Source organism: Triplophysa rosa, linkage group LG11, assembly GCF_024868665.1.
Source record: "Triplophysa rosa linkage group LG11, Trosa_1v2, whole genome shotgun sequence".
Taxonomy (NCBI): Eukaryota; Metazoa; Chordata; class Actinopteri; order Cypriniformes; family Nemacheilidae; genus Triplophysa; species Triplophysa rosa.
Window position 1 is genome coordinate 25,054,755 of NC_079900.1, and position 13,278 is coordinate 25,068,032.

The window sequence follows — 13,278 nt, forward strand, 5'->3', positions numbered from 1 at the left end:
TTACGTACACAGAGTATAAAACTATATAAATGATAAATAAGCACAGAAACAAATTTAAGTCATATCTGTAAATAAATCATCATATATAGTGACTCAAAATGTTACACATTTTTTGTTGTTGTAGATAAGTCTTAGGGATGAAACCATTGACTTAATTTCAGCAAGAAAAAATGGAAAATATAAAGGGGATTTAAGCCATTTTTGTTTATTTAAATAATTCTCCTTTTTATTTTTTTATAGTAGGCTAAACGTCACTGTTGGTGTTGTAAGACCGGACTCTCCAGTCTGTAGAAGTGCACAGGTGCAGAGCGCACGATGCTGGGCGTGTATAAATAGAAAGATGGATAAGGTGCAGTCATAGTCAGATCTGGAGAGGCTATACAGCGATACATCTGCGCACTATGGATGAGCAAAGACACCCCGTCAACATTCATCTGACTGGAGTCATGCAGAAACAGACATCTAAAGTAAGACACGCATTTTATTGAAGTTTCCCCTTTTTCATCCCGTCTTTTTTCATTTTAAAGGTATTACACACTGTAAACATGATTTTAAAAATGTGTTAACAATTTAAATTAGGTGGACTTATCATTTAAATATTTTTATTACAAAAATGTGATTATTAAATCAATATTAGTTTACACTGAGTCATATTAGGCTGGTAAATGTCACTTTTTTACATTGTTTGCAGTTTATTAAAATTGCTCAGCATGGTAGTGGTTAAAAGAGATTTCTTGAGGGTATATTTGTATGCAATATTTGCTTTTAATGCAAATAATCCCCTCGGGTTAGATTAAACCATCAAATAAGAGGTGTTTGATACAAAATATACAACACACTAAATTTTTAAGGTGTTTTTTGAACACAGTTATTTGGCAAAAAAGGCGACCTAAAGCATATCAGGATGTAATATAGGTTTCATTGGATAAAAAGTGTAAACAAAAAGCTCAATGACAATAAACGTTGAGTACAGTTTGATCAGTTATTAATATTTTGTTGATTTCTTGTTTTTTACTACAGTAGTCGTACTTAGGCTGTGATAAGCTTTGCTCAGTTGTTGTTTGTACTTTGCTCAGTTGTTGTTTTGTAAGATTATGTACTCATACATACAAGTGTGTACAATATATGTATTACACATTACACATGAATCTAATAACATATTTTCTCTTCAGTTGTATATGACTACTGTTCTCTGGTCAGATCACAGTGAGATCACTGTGTACAGGTCACTTAAAGACTATAAAACTCTACACGTGAGTCTCCAATTTTTAACAATCTATATTTGGTTATATTTTTAATTATAAATAGAATATATTTGGTTGTATTGTTTTTTTTTTCATTTGAGTGCAATTTGTGTTATTACTACAGAGACAACTCAAGAAGAAATTCCCTCCTTCAAACCACATTCAAGGTTCAGAAAGGATTGTACCCAAGTTTAAAGGTAAATATTCTGCCTGTTGCATCCTAATGAAACAAGCCTGCAGCTTTTTTAAATTTACATTTTAAATTGTGTTTGCAGCGGCAAGAGTCATTAAGAACTTGCAGAAGTGGAACCCGAGTAAGTCAGTGCTGAGGCTGAAAGCTCTGGATGAATATTGCACTGAATTACTCAAGAGAGATCCCCGTATCTCCCAAAGTACTGAACTCATGCAGTTCCTGCAACCCAACCCTCAGGACCTCAGTTCAGACTTGGCAAAAAACAGGTAAATAAACACCACAAAAAACAACCAGAGCTGATCTAATGTATACCTATTATATATCAACTACCAGAAGGCAGGCTAAATAAAATACAAACAATATGAATGCCTACAATATTAACAACATTATTATAACAATTCTGTTTTGTGCATCAGTATAGTGATCATGCCGTCAGAGACGTCTCTAGGCATCAGTGAAGGTAAACCTTCAGCCAGCGGCGTCACTCAACCGTTTGTTACTGAAACATACCACTGTTTGGCCTCTTATGAGACCAAGGACACCAAAAACCGCCCCTTCAAGGTTGAACCTTATGAGACAGTGGACGTGCTCATTAAAGACAAAGGAGGTGAAATTTTACACATCACAGCAACTGAAATGTTGTTTTCTTATCTGAATTTCTTGCTTGAGCATGCTAATGTGGCAACTTCGAGAAAGTTTTTTTTTGTCTGTTGACGTCAATATTCTTGACTTGTCCTGGTAGGATGGTGGTTGGTGGAGAATGAATCTAAACATCTGGCCTGGTTTCCTGCACCATACCTGGTGAAAGCCGAGACAGACGATGATGCTACTGATGTGATGGAGGACGGAAGTAAGGGCAGATTTAATCGAACCTCACAAATGTATTTCCTGGAAATGAGGCCAGTTTGACTGTTAATGAGCATTCATACTACATACTACGAAACTTGAGATTTACAAGTTATGTTACAAATGATCAGGATTAGGAAGGCTGTTATTACATGTAATTTTCACGAAATTTACGAGATGGTAACGATAATAACCCTTGTTGGCAATTATTTGGCATTCGGACCTGACTGCTGCTGATTGCTTCAGGCATCATCAGACACATCAGATCACTTTAAGCTTAGCTTTTCTGCACTTTCATACTCGCTGTTGATCATTTGCATATAGTCAATTTCTGCTCAACCTTGCCTGATTGCCAGTAGTCAAGCCACCGAGCTTCATTGTCCAGCTTTGTCGCTGGATGAATGCCTCTTAGGAAAAGCACTTACCCTTGTACAGTATATAGACAAGGAATTTATTAGCTGTTGTATACTGTACATACTGACCACATTTCAATTCCTCAGGTGTTCTCTACGTTGCTTCCAGAAGTTACAAAGCCATGAACAGTGACGAGATATCTGTCGAGATTGGCTCCGTGGTGGAGGTGTTACAGAAATCTGACAATGGCTGGTGGATAATCAGGTAAGTCTTCCTATCATTTACACCACGAAGTCTACACCTGTTATTAAGTGAGAGAGTATGCGGTACCTCCTGGATTTACAGGAACGTGCCATATACTCTACATCCTCATTTTTGTGTAAACAAGTTTTGTCGGTTTGCACATTTTCCTTTTGTGCTTGTTTACCTCAAGCGAAATAAAACTGAATAGCCCAGTCAATTTATATAAGCTCTTTGTTCCTTCGTTTAAATGAATCAAGGGCTGATTCTTGACTACCTTTTTCGTTCTTTAGATACAACCGAAAGGCTGGCTATGTACCGTCTATGTACCTGCAACAGTACAATAACCCACTGATTCGTATAATGCCAATTCAGAAGGAGATTTCCACCTCCACTCTTGACCTGTCAAAACTTCAGGGTACTGAAGGCAGTTCCTTGTGGGTCTCCAACCGCGAGCTCAGCAGATCCCAGGGAAACCTAGCGTTGCCTTCAGGAAGCAGCCTGTCCCCTAGAGATATGCAGATGTCACGTTCATTGAGCATACTCCCAGATAATAGCACAACACACCAGACTCCACCATCCATCCATGTGGAATTTGTCAAGAACCATCAGCGGGGCAGTCTGAGTGAGGACAGCGAGGAAAATAGCTTCAGTGATGACAGCAGCTCCTTAGGCAGCGAATCTCCGAGTCTCTCCGGCGCAGGGGAACCGTTCGGCCGTGGGTGCACCCCCACGCCGAACTCTTCAGGCAGCCTTAGCCCCGACAGTGCCACACAAGGCAAGATGATTGACAACAGATCAGATCCCAGCATCACCAAGATGCCCGGCACCCCCAAAGTACCTCCCAGACCCAAAGCTCAAGAGATACTCAAACGCTGCACAACAGTCACACGCAAGAACCTGCAGAGAACCAGTTAGGTGCTTACTGATGTGAAACATCAGGTTTTGTTACAGGAGAACATTCCAGGTCAGCAGATGGCATAAAGCTGATCAGAAGAGAAGACTCTTGTCCTTAAACCACGATTGCACATTTATTCCTTTAACACTTAAAGTTTGCCTGTTATTCTCAGAACAGATTATTATTATAGCTGTATAATACAAAATGTTTTGCTGCCCGTTTTCCTATGTTGCTGTCTGGATGGGAAGGCAGTAGTTTTTGCTTTCACTAAAGAGAAAGTGAAAATAAACACAGCACATACTGTATATCATTTCATCAGTTCTTTTTCTAAATATTTATCTCAAATGTGTGTCTGTCTTAGTTTATCCTCTTAAAAACCCTTCCATAGTGGAAATGATGATATGTGCCTTATATGCATTCTGTACCTGTACATGTATTACAGTATATCTGAACATTAAGTCTTTATTTTTTGTCTGTACAATAAAATCAAATAAAACAGGTATGTGTGGAAGAGGCTTTATTAGTGTGGAGTGTGTACTGTAGTTATATTACATATAGCTATAGGATTATGTAATTCATTGTACATTACATATATAACCACATGAAAAATGAAATTTCAAATCAGCGTTTCATGATGTATTCTGGCCATTCCAGTCCAGTGTTTGTATAATTTCAACAAAATCATACCTCAGGAGTGTCATAAAGTCATCCAACAGCAATGTGAAAGACTGACAGCATGACAAGACACATGAAAACAAATTTTATCTTTTCCTAAATACATGTAGAAATATTACTGTTGTATTGCATAAAAGTGAAATTCAGTTATTTTGACCTGTTTCTCCAGTTTTCATTTTCTGCAAATAAATGCAAATAGAAACAAGATTTTTATTTAAAATTTGGTAAAAATATTGTTAGAAGTTCACAGAATGAAGCAAAAACGATCATTCTAAACACATACCTCTAAATAGTACATTTTAAAATCAGAAAAACATCTCTGAAATGATCTCCTAATTTTTTTTCGCGGCTGTATCACCAAAACCATGGCACACTCAAACACACATGCTTTGGGCAAAGATATGAATCAGCAGCCTTAGAAGGCAAAACACTTGTCACGCAACACAAGAGGTCAAGAGGTATAAAATAGAAGAAAAGTCCTTCGTCTAGTTCATGTTCATTTCATCATTTACCATTGAGAAAGTTGCATCTGTTAACATTGCAAATGCACAATAAACATATTTTTTTCAAGTATAAACATTTAGATTAATAAATGTTGTAAAAATATGTTGCTCATAGCTCATGTTAGCTAAAGCATTTTCTTATGTTACGCATAACAAGACCTTACTGTAAAATGTTACGTTAAGTATGGCAGGCACATTTAACATTTATTCATTCAAGTGGATAAACTTTTGTTCAGGCTTATCATTGCACACCAATTCGCTTCCATCCTAAATAGTATCAGTGTCCTAAATTTGGTTTACATTTTGTAAGAGGCATACCTAATCTATTCTTTCACTGCTGTACATCCTGCTCATTGCTAGTCTTACACAGAGTAATCACTCAATTTCCATCATTTTTTTTCCATAAAGTCTTATTTGCTATTATGTTATGTCATGTTAAACCTGTAATGTGTAACTTTTGTCTCTCTATCGACATCTCTGTTCGAAACATAAAAGACAGCTCAACTAGGATACTTTTGTGATTCAGGGTAAGGTAAGAAAAACATTTCAACACTGATGTTTAACAAATACAAGGCTTGTATAGTAGCTTTAAATATAGCAGTAGCATATTGGTGATTGGTCACCTTCAAAACATTGATTTTGGTTAGGCCAAGTATTGCAAATGGACTTCTTTTGGCTTATTTTTAACTTTGTGACAAGTTTTCTGTGGTCATTGGCGAGCCACAGATGCTATTATTTAAAGGGATACTCAGAGTTGTAGTCGAGACCAGCTCATTCGAGTCCGAGTCCAGAGTAGGTCGAGTTCGAGTCAAGACCGAGTCCAGAGTAGGTTGAGTTCGAGTCAAGACCGAGTCCAGAGTAGGTTGAGTTCGAGTCAAGACCGAGTCCAGAGAGGGTCGAGTCCGAGTCCTAGGACAAGAGATCTGAGACGAGACCTATAGAAATCTTCAAGAATATGTTAAATGTTTGGTGGAAACAATAAAACTGTTTGTGTCCTGTTGTGTTACACGAGGTTAGCATAACATCAATCAGCTAGCTCATAGAGTGCTCAGTGCATTAAATATACCATGGCGTGTACACTGTGTTTTATTTACTTAGACTGATATTAGTTTAAAAATATTATTAGCCGAGGGTAAAAAAGGCCACATAGTAAGTGTTGTAAAGGTAATTTTATTACAATTATGACTTCCCCCTGACCAAAGATATGTCCAAAAGACGTCTTTTCTGCATCTTTCGATGTTGAAAAAGACGTCCCTTTATTGGCCCATTATTACATTTTCTGAACGTCTGATATTGACGTACAGGGGACCTTGGTACAATGTAAAAACTGGTTCAAATCTGGAGTTTATCAGACTACTTTGTTTTCACATGGAAATAAATGAAATGAGACTCTGTGAAATGAGTTTTGTACCCACAATAATAACCATTATTGTGATCAGTGTTTGCTTTAGTTGGGCTCTTGATCCTTGACTTTTGTTAAATTAATTCGTTCAGGTCATGTAATAGTGTTATAAAAACACTTGTGCACTGTGAAAGACAGACATGCTTTTACAAAAGTTGGGGTTGTTTTCATGGAAATTGTCAGGCTGTAATAAAATGTATTAGTTTTAAACATTATTGATCAATTGATGACTGGTCTGAGTGCTCTGGCTAGTCAATGCACAAGTATTGAGAGAAAATAAACAAACATATTTCACTGACATCAACCCTCATCATACAACCCTCAACAATGATGACAATCGTCAAAATAATTCAGATAAACAGATCACTCAGCATGCATTGCAGCATGAAGCTTTCTTTTGTTGATTGTCACCATTGTTGAGTTTCATATGCAGATTCTTGATGTCGTTGTTTGTTAAAGTGGTTTAACAGATTGTGAATATGTTAATTCCTAAAAAATCACAGTATATCAAACTACAGATCCACGGAGCTGACACATTAATGAAACAAACCCAATTATTAACAGTGATCTAAACAATTTCAAAATGCATGCATTACCATTCAGAAGTAGTCATCTCTTTGCTACAACTAATTTATTTTAACACACAGTTATGGCTGAAGGAAACCTAATTTAACATTAAAATAGAAGAGCCAAGAGCTCAACAAAAGCTAAGAAAGATCACAATAATGGTGATTTTTGCAGGTACAAAAGTGATACTGATTCATTGCAATGAACATTGACAAATCATCAAATTTTAACCTTGATTCAATGGTTGCTTGCTATCTTACTGCACTCAAATCATTCAACTCAGTTTATTTCAAAGAGTCTCACTTAATTTATTTCCATGTGTAAACTCAAAATTTCAACCAGTTTTTACTTTGTACAGACTGGACATCAATATTAGACAATCAGGAGATGGCATGAAAAGCTATCATTTTTGGCCCATAAAGGGACGTCTTTTCAATGTATTTAATATTTTTGATGGGACTCGAGTGGACTCGGGCATAAGTCCAATTCCGAACATGTTCGAGACCGAGTCAAAATGCACACAAGTCCATGACAACACCAAGACCATTAAAATAGGGTCTCGAGACCGAGTTCAAGACCGAGTCCGAGTCTCGAGACTTCAACACTGGGGATACTTCACCCAAAAATGACATTTCTGTCATCATTTACTCACCCTCGAGTTGTTCCAAATCTGTATAAATGTCTTTGTTCTGATGAACACAGAGAACGATATTTGGAAGAATGCTTATAACCAAACAGATCTTGCCCATAGTAGAAACAATTACTTTATCATTGGTTTTGCTCTGTTGAACACAAAAAAGACATTTTGAAGAATGTAGGACAGCAAACAGTTCTGGGGCACTTTTGACTATCATTGTAATTTTTCCTACTATGGGAGTCAATGGGGGGCAAAATCTGTCTGGTTATAAGCATTCTCTGTGTTCATCAGAACAAGAAAATGTATACAGATTTCGAACAATTCGAAGGCGAGTAAATGATGACAGAATTTTCATTTTTGGGTGAACTATCCTTGAACTATCCTACTTCATCCGTAATATTTTAAAAGAAAAACATCCCCACAGAAAGTAATAACATTTATTATTATTTTCCAATAGATATGAACATTATTGAAATGAATAACAGTTCAAGTACATGAAAATATTATCATTTTGTTACTTTTGTTATGTCAAAGCAATGCTGCTACAACAAATTGATGAATTAGAAAAGGCAAACTGAGTAACATGAGCAACATGACTCCCTAAATCTCTTCAGATCAGAGATGGTCCATCAATTCAATATCCAGTACTGAATTCAATCAGCCAATCACCTTATAGATGCTGTTATACAGCAGACGGGGCCTGCAGATTTAGTTGGAAAAGAGGATATTTCCATGATGTCATCTTCATCTTCACTGTCCTCACTGGACTCTTCACCTTCATTCTGACCCCCGTTCTTGTTGCCTACATTGGGACTTTTACATGCAGTGACACTTTCATCAATATTCTCTACTACGCTATTGTCTGAAGCATCTACATCTCCCTCTTCAGCTTCTCGTCGCTCATTTGTCTGACCGTTTCCCGTCTTCATCGGTTGCTTGTCTATGATGAAGATGTCTTGAGCACTAGTGTCCATCTCATCATCATCCAAGCTTAAACTAGAGGAAAACAACACATCAACCACAAGAAATGTCAAACTTTCACCTGAACAAGGAAGAACGCTAACCACGATAAAAGTAGCTAAACATCAACCAAAACGTCTGTCAAAATAAAGAATCATTGTTAAGTGTTTGACAAATACAGGAAATCTGTCTGTGAGTTTGGGACGGTATTTATTTGAAACACTTCCTTAGAAACTGAGGAGTGACTCATTGTAGACACAGATTCTTTTTCGAGAGAAATGCAACATGATTTTCTGTAAGGAAACAAATCACAATAATAAAAAGGGTTTAAAAAATTCATTGATTAAATGTGGGTGATGCATGTCCATTTGACTGGATCTTGTTTGATGGGGTGCTCTCGATGGTTCATAAGTTTGGTGTTACTGACTCAATACATTTTATTTGCCATTTATTTACCCCCCAAAAAGCAACAAACCTGCTCAACAAGCCAAGATTCATGTGTATAGTGAAAATGGTGCAGAATGAGTTCAGATTAATACATGAATTATTTGGGGGTTCGTTCAAATCCCAAACTATAAGAGTTCTTGCTCACCTCAGCAACCAGCACAAATGACTACAAAAGCTGTATATATAAGCTGCCCTTACCTCTCTATACCTCCCGTGATACGCATTTTCTGCCATATGTAATCCAAAAACATGGAAGACTGCAGGAGACGGCCAATCCTCTGCATATGTCTCTCTGCGGGAAAAGCAACAAACGTTTATTGTGTAATCTGAATAACATTTTAAAAAAGGTGTGCATTTAGGGCCCTGAGAACTCACCCGTATACGGGATGAGGCCCTCTAGATGGGTACGGGCCCCTTGATACTGCAGTATCTCCTCTGGGCTGACGTGTGTGAGGAGCACCTGAAGGACAGCTTGAGCATCCAGACAGCTCCGTGAGTTAGTGTTCCACACCACACAGTACCGCAACACCGACTCTGAATATAACACAATGGCAAACAGTCAGTCGAAATGAACCTGATGACCCACTTAACTACACCAACACACAATGTGCATCAAGAATGAAGTGAGTAAACCTTTCTGATCCTGACGGAGTTTCAGGAGGGTCTTTTCTAGCTGTGGTATGCCACTGTCCTGCTGGCGAATTTCTGTTGAAGACACGTATATAAAAACAGGGAAAAAAGTAGGGGTCGACCAATTATCGCCCTGGCCGATTATCGACGTCGATATTAAGCATTTTTATGATTATCGACATCGGTCATTTTCAAAGCCGATTTGCCGATTAAGTCATTTATTTGTTAAACGCGCTATTTGGCTCTAATTCTCAACTCTCAACTCAACTTTATTTATATAGCGCTTTTACAATTTTCATTGTTACAAAGCAGCTGCACATGAGACACATTGACTACAAGCAAAACAATCAAAGTTGTACCTGCAAAAACAAGAAAAGGTTGAAACACAGAAGACAGACACACCCACACACAAAACACTCCACACACACAACACGCACACGCACCAACACACACAGACACAGAGACACACACACACACGGATGCGCACGCACACACACACAACACACACACACACACACACGTACACAGACAAGTACGCACACACACACACGCTCAGTGAGAGCACACATTTAGGATAAAGGAGAGAGAAGCACAGGTCAAATATAACAGATAATAAATTCCTATATGCAATATTAATTAAGTAAAACTTTAAAATTCTAAAGCAGCCCCCCCGGTCAGGCAGATAGTGCAAAAACAGTATGCAAACGGTGGCGAGGAACCCAAAACTCTAATCGAGAAAAAAAACCTCAGGAGAACCCAGGCCCAACCAGGGGATTCCAGTTCCCCTCTGGCAAAAGCTGCTGCCTCTGCACAAGCTCCAGAGAACTTGCACAACAAGGCTAAATAAAATAAATAAACTTAATAATAAAATAAATTATAGTTTAAGATTATCATTAATAATCTAATAGCATTTGAAATTTTGTGGTGAAGACATGTCAAGAGACCGCGTCCTTCTTTATCCAGCTCTATCATCTCAGCTCTTGTCAGGTCCCCACTTCCCATTCTCCGCTCTACCATCAGGTCAGGCCATGAACTGCATCCTGCTCGCTGTGGTAACCTTGGAACAATGAGACAAGACTGGCTGAGAGTAGAGTACTGTTCTGTACTCTTTGATGCAACAAGTACATCAGTTGTGTTTTTGGTTCCGGTTGATCTAACTAATGCAGCCTAAACCCTCTGAAGATTTATATTATGGAAGAGTAGTGTATGCAAGATTAAAAAGATGCGTCTTTAGTCTAGATTTAAACTGACAGAGTGTGTCTGCCTCCCGGACAGTGCAGGGAAGACTATTCCAAAGTTTAGGCGCTAGATAGGAAAAGGATCTACCACCTGCACTTGATTTTGAAATTCTAGGTATTACCAACTGACAGGACGCCTGAGAGCGTAATGCACGTGAAGGACTGTAATACAAAAGGAGTTCATTCAAGTACTGAGGAGCTAAACCATGTAAGGCTTTATAGGTAATAAGCAAGATTTTAAAGTTAACGCGATGCTTTATAGGTAACCAGTGCAAGGTTGACAGAACCGGGCTAATATGTTCATACTTTTTTGTACGTGTAAGAACTCGAGCTGCCGCGTTTTGGACCAATTGGAGTTTTTGTAATAAGCCTGCAGGGCAACCACCTAACAGTGCATTACAGTAATCTAGTCTTGATGTCATGAATGCATGAATTAACTTCTCTGCATCTGAGATTGACAGCATATGACGTAGTTTAGATATATTCTTAAGATGGAAAAACGCAATTTTACAGGTGTTGGCGACGTGGCTCTCAAATGACAGATTACTATCGAATAGAACGCCAAGATTCTTTGCTGACGACGAGGGTTTTATGGAACATCCGTCAATAGTTAAACAGTATTCTTGGTTGTTACTTATAGCAGTTTTCGGTCCAATAAGTAACACTTCCGTTTTGTCCGAGTTCAGTAATAAAAAGTTGTTACTCATCCAGTTTTTTATATCGACTATGCATTCCATTATTCGATGGAACTGCTGTGTTTCATGAGGCTTCGAGGAGATATAAAGTTGAGTATGTAATGCAGCCTCCTCTGTTGTAACACGCCACTCTCTGTCCGAGCAATGCCCGCCCACCGCCCATCTGATTTGCTGAAAGTCACGAGTCCGGCCAATCAACGAGGAAGGCTGAAGACACTGAAAGGATTGCACTCTCGAGCTGGTTCAGTGATCGCGCATCAGTTGATGGAATAGGCATTTGCACATTATTTTAAGTCATGCCAATTCACAAATACAAACCATTTTAAAGTATCAAGTATTTGCGTGCTCTCAAAAGATGATCTTCAGTCAGTGCACTCAGGCAATGCATGAGCACACGGGACACAGTATGGGTTTACTTTTGTGTCAATAAAATTGAACGCAAACTTTAAAAAAACAAACAAAAATATACAATGAGAAAGAAAAAAAACACTTTGATAATGAAAACAATAAACTCAATTGCAAGAATGTGACATGATTTTCAAATAAACTGCTATTTTTCTTAACAATTTTCTAAGTTTCGTTTTTGCTAATAATAGTTTTGAATTCGCTGCTAGATTTTTCATTTGCGCTTTCCGAGTTTTCGTTTACGCTTCTCAGTTTTTCCTTCGCCTTTCTGGCACAAATCTCACGTGTAGGCAGGATTTATGGCCGCTTTACTCTCATTGGTTAGTGAGATTTGGATTGACAGCTCCCTGACCAGGAAGTTGATACTGAAGACAGTGTAGCGGATTAGAGAGCAATCTGCTTGCGGTTTTCTGTATTGTATCGTTTTAGTGTTTGTACTTAAATTACTTTCTTATTTTGTAAGTATATTAGCAGGGTTGCCAACTTTCACGCACTTAAAAGTGGGACACGCTTCCAGGCTCCATCATGCGGTAACAACAAGCCAAAGTCGAGTAAATACAGGATAGATAGCCATATTCACATGCAACTTTACGTGGGTTTAGAGGCCGTCAAGACAGCAGTCTATAATTTATAATTACAATGATATCAGGACAACAAGATGCCTAGTGAGTTTTGAGGAGATATACAATAAAGTGTTATGCTTCCAGTTCATATTTATAATTTATAGATTATAATCATGGTGGCATTTTATGTATTGTTTCTATCTTTAAATGTTTGTTTATATTTTAAGAAGTCTCTCTTCTGCTTTTCTTTAACCTGTTTTATGTAGGTGTGTAAATACATAATGAAATTGTTGTTTGCAAGAGGCAGACTAAATGAATAAAACATTCTAAAGGCCTCTAATTGTGTCACCTTAGGAATTTGTTTTGTTGTAGCGTTTAAAAAACATAAATGTCATTTGAATGTATTGGTAGTGTTTTATGACGTGTACTTTCTGTGAATGTAAAGAAATGGGTATAATACTGTACATTCACCATGAGTTTAAAAAGAAAGATACAGTACTTGACTTATAAGTGGACTTAATTCTTTAAAAGGAGACTGTATGCAAGAGGAACATCGTCATCCTCCTCCTCAGCTGGACACAAGTCACCCTCAGGTACATTTATGTAACCGAGATAATAAAATCGCTAAAAGTTTCTCTGTACAGTAACTATGCAGCAATGTTTTCATTTAGCACATTCATTTCTCACAACTCAATAATCTGTAACGTGTCTTTATTGGATGTTATAATGCAAGTTGTTCGTTACTTTTTAAGAAAATAATCTTAATAGTCCATAAAATAAT

At 37.7% G+C, this 13,278-nt stretch overlaps 2 protein-coding genes across 2 annotated transcripts in view; one reads left to right on the plus strand and one right to left on the minus strand.

Annotated features, from left to right (window-relative positions):
* The first annotated feature begins 362 nt into the window (after positions 1-362).
* noxo1a (NADPH oxidase organizer 1a) lies at positions 363-4,299 on the plus strand. The gene is made up of 8 exons (XM_057345535.1): positions 363-467; positions 1,173-1,253; positions 1,369-1,441; positions 1,520-1,703; positions 1,854-2,044; positions 2,180-2,287; positions 2,784-2,901; positions 3,171-4,299. Exons 1-8 carry the CDS (start codon positions 402-404, stop codon positions 3,793-3,795), a joined length of 1,446 nt encoding a protein of 481 aa, XP_057201518.1. The 5' UTR covers positions 363-401; the 3' UTR covers positions 3,796-4,299.
* Positions 4,300-7,897: 3,598 nt separating this feature from the next.
* tbl3 (transducin beta like 3) overlaps positions 7,898-13,278 on the minus strand; it is a 33,431-nt gene continuing 28,050 nt past the window's right edge. Inside the window, exons 20-23 of the mRNA XM_057345530.1 lie at positions 9,600-9,671; positions 9,342-9,500; positions 9,165-9,258; positions 7,898-8,555 (exon numbers count right to left, since the gene is read on the minus strand). Of these exons, the coding sequence (XP_057201513.1) occupies positions 8,225-8,555; positions 9,165-9,258; positions 9,342-9,500; positions 9,600-9,671 (656 nt within the window). The 3' untranslated portion in view covers positions 7,898-8,224. The remainder of the gene's footprint in view (positions 8,556-9,164; positions 9,259-9,341; positions 9,501-9,599; positions 9,672-13,278) is intronic.

Excerpts from the sequence above, each read along its gene's own strand:
- noxo1a (XM_057345535.1), top strand. The coding sequence starts at position 402 with ATGGATGAGCAAAGACACCCCGTCAACATTCATCTGACTGGAGTCATG. Across the intron at positions 2,288-2,783 it reads TGATGTGATGGAGGACGGAA|GTGTTCTCTACGTTGCTTCC; the intron begins GTAAGGGCAGAT and ends TCAATTCCTCAG. Across the intron at positions 2,902-3,170 it reads AATGGCTGGTGGATAATCAG|ATACAACCGAAAGGCTGGCT; the intron begins GTAAGTCTTCCT and ends TTCGTTCTTTAG.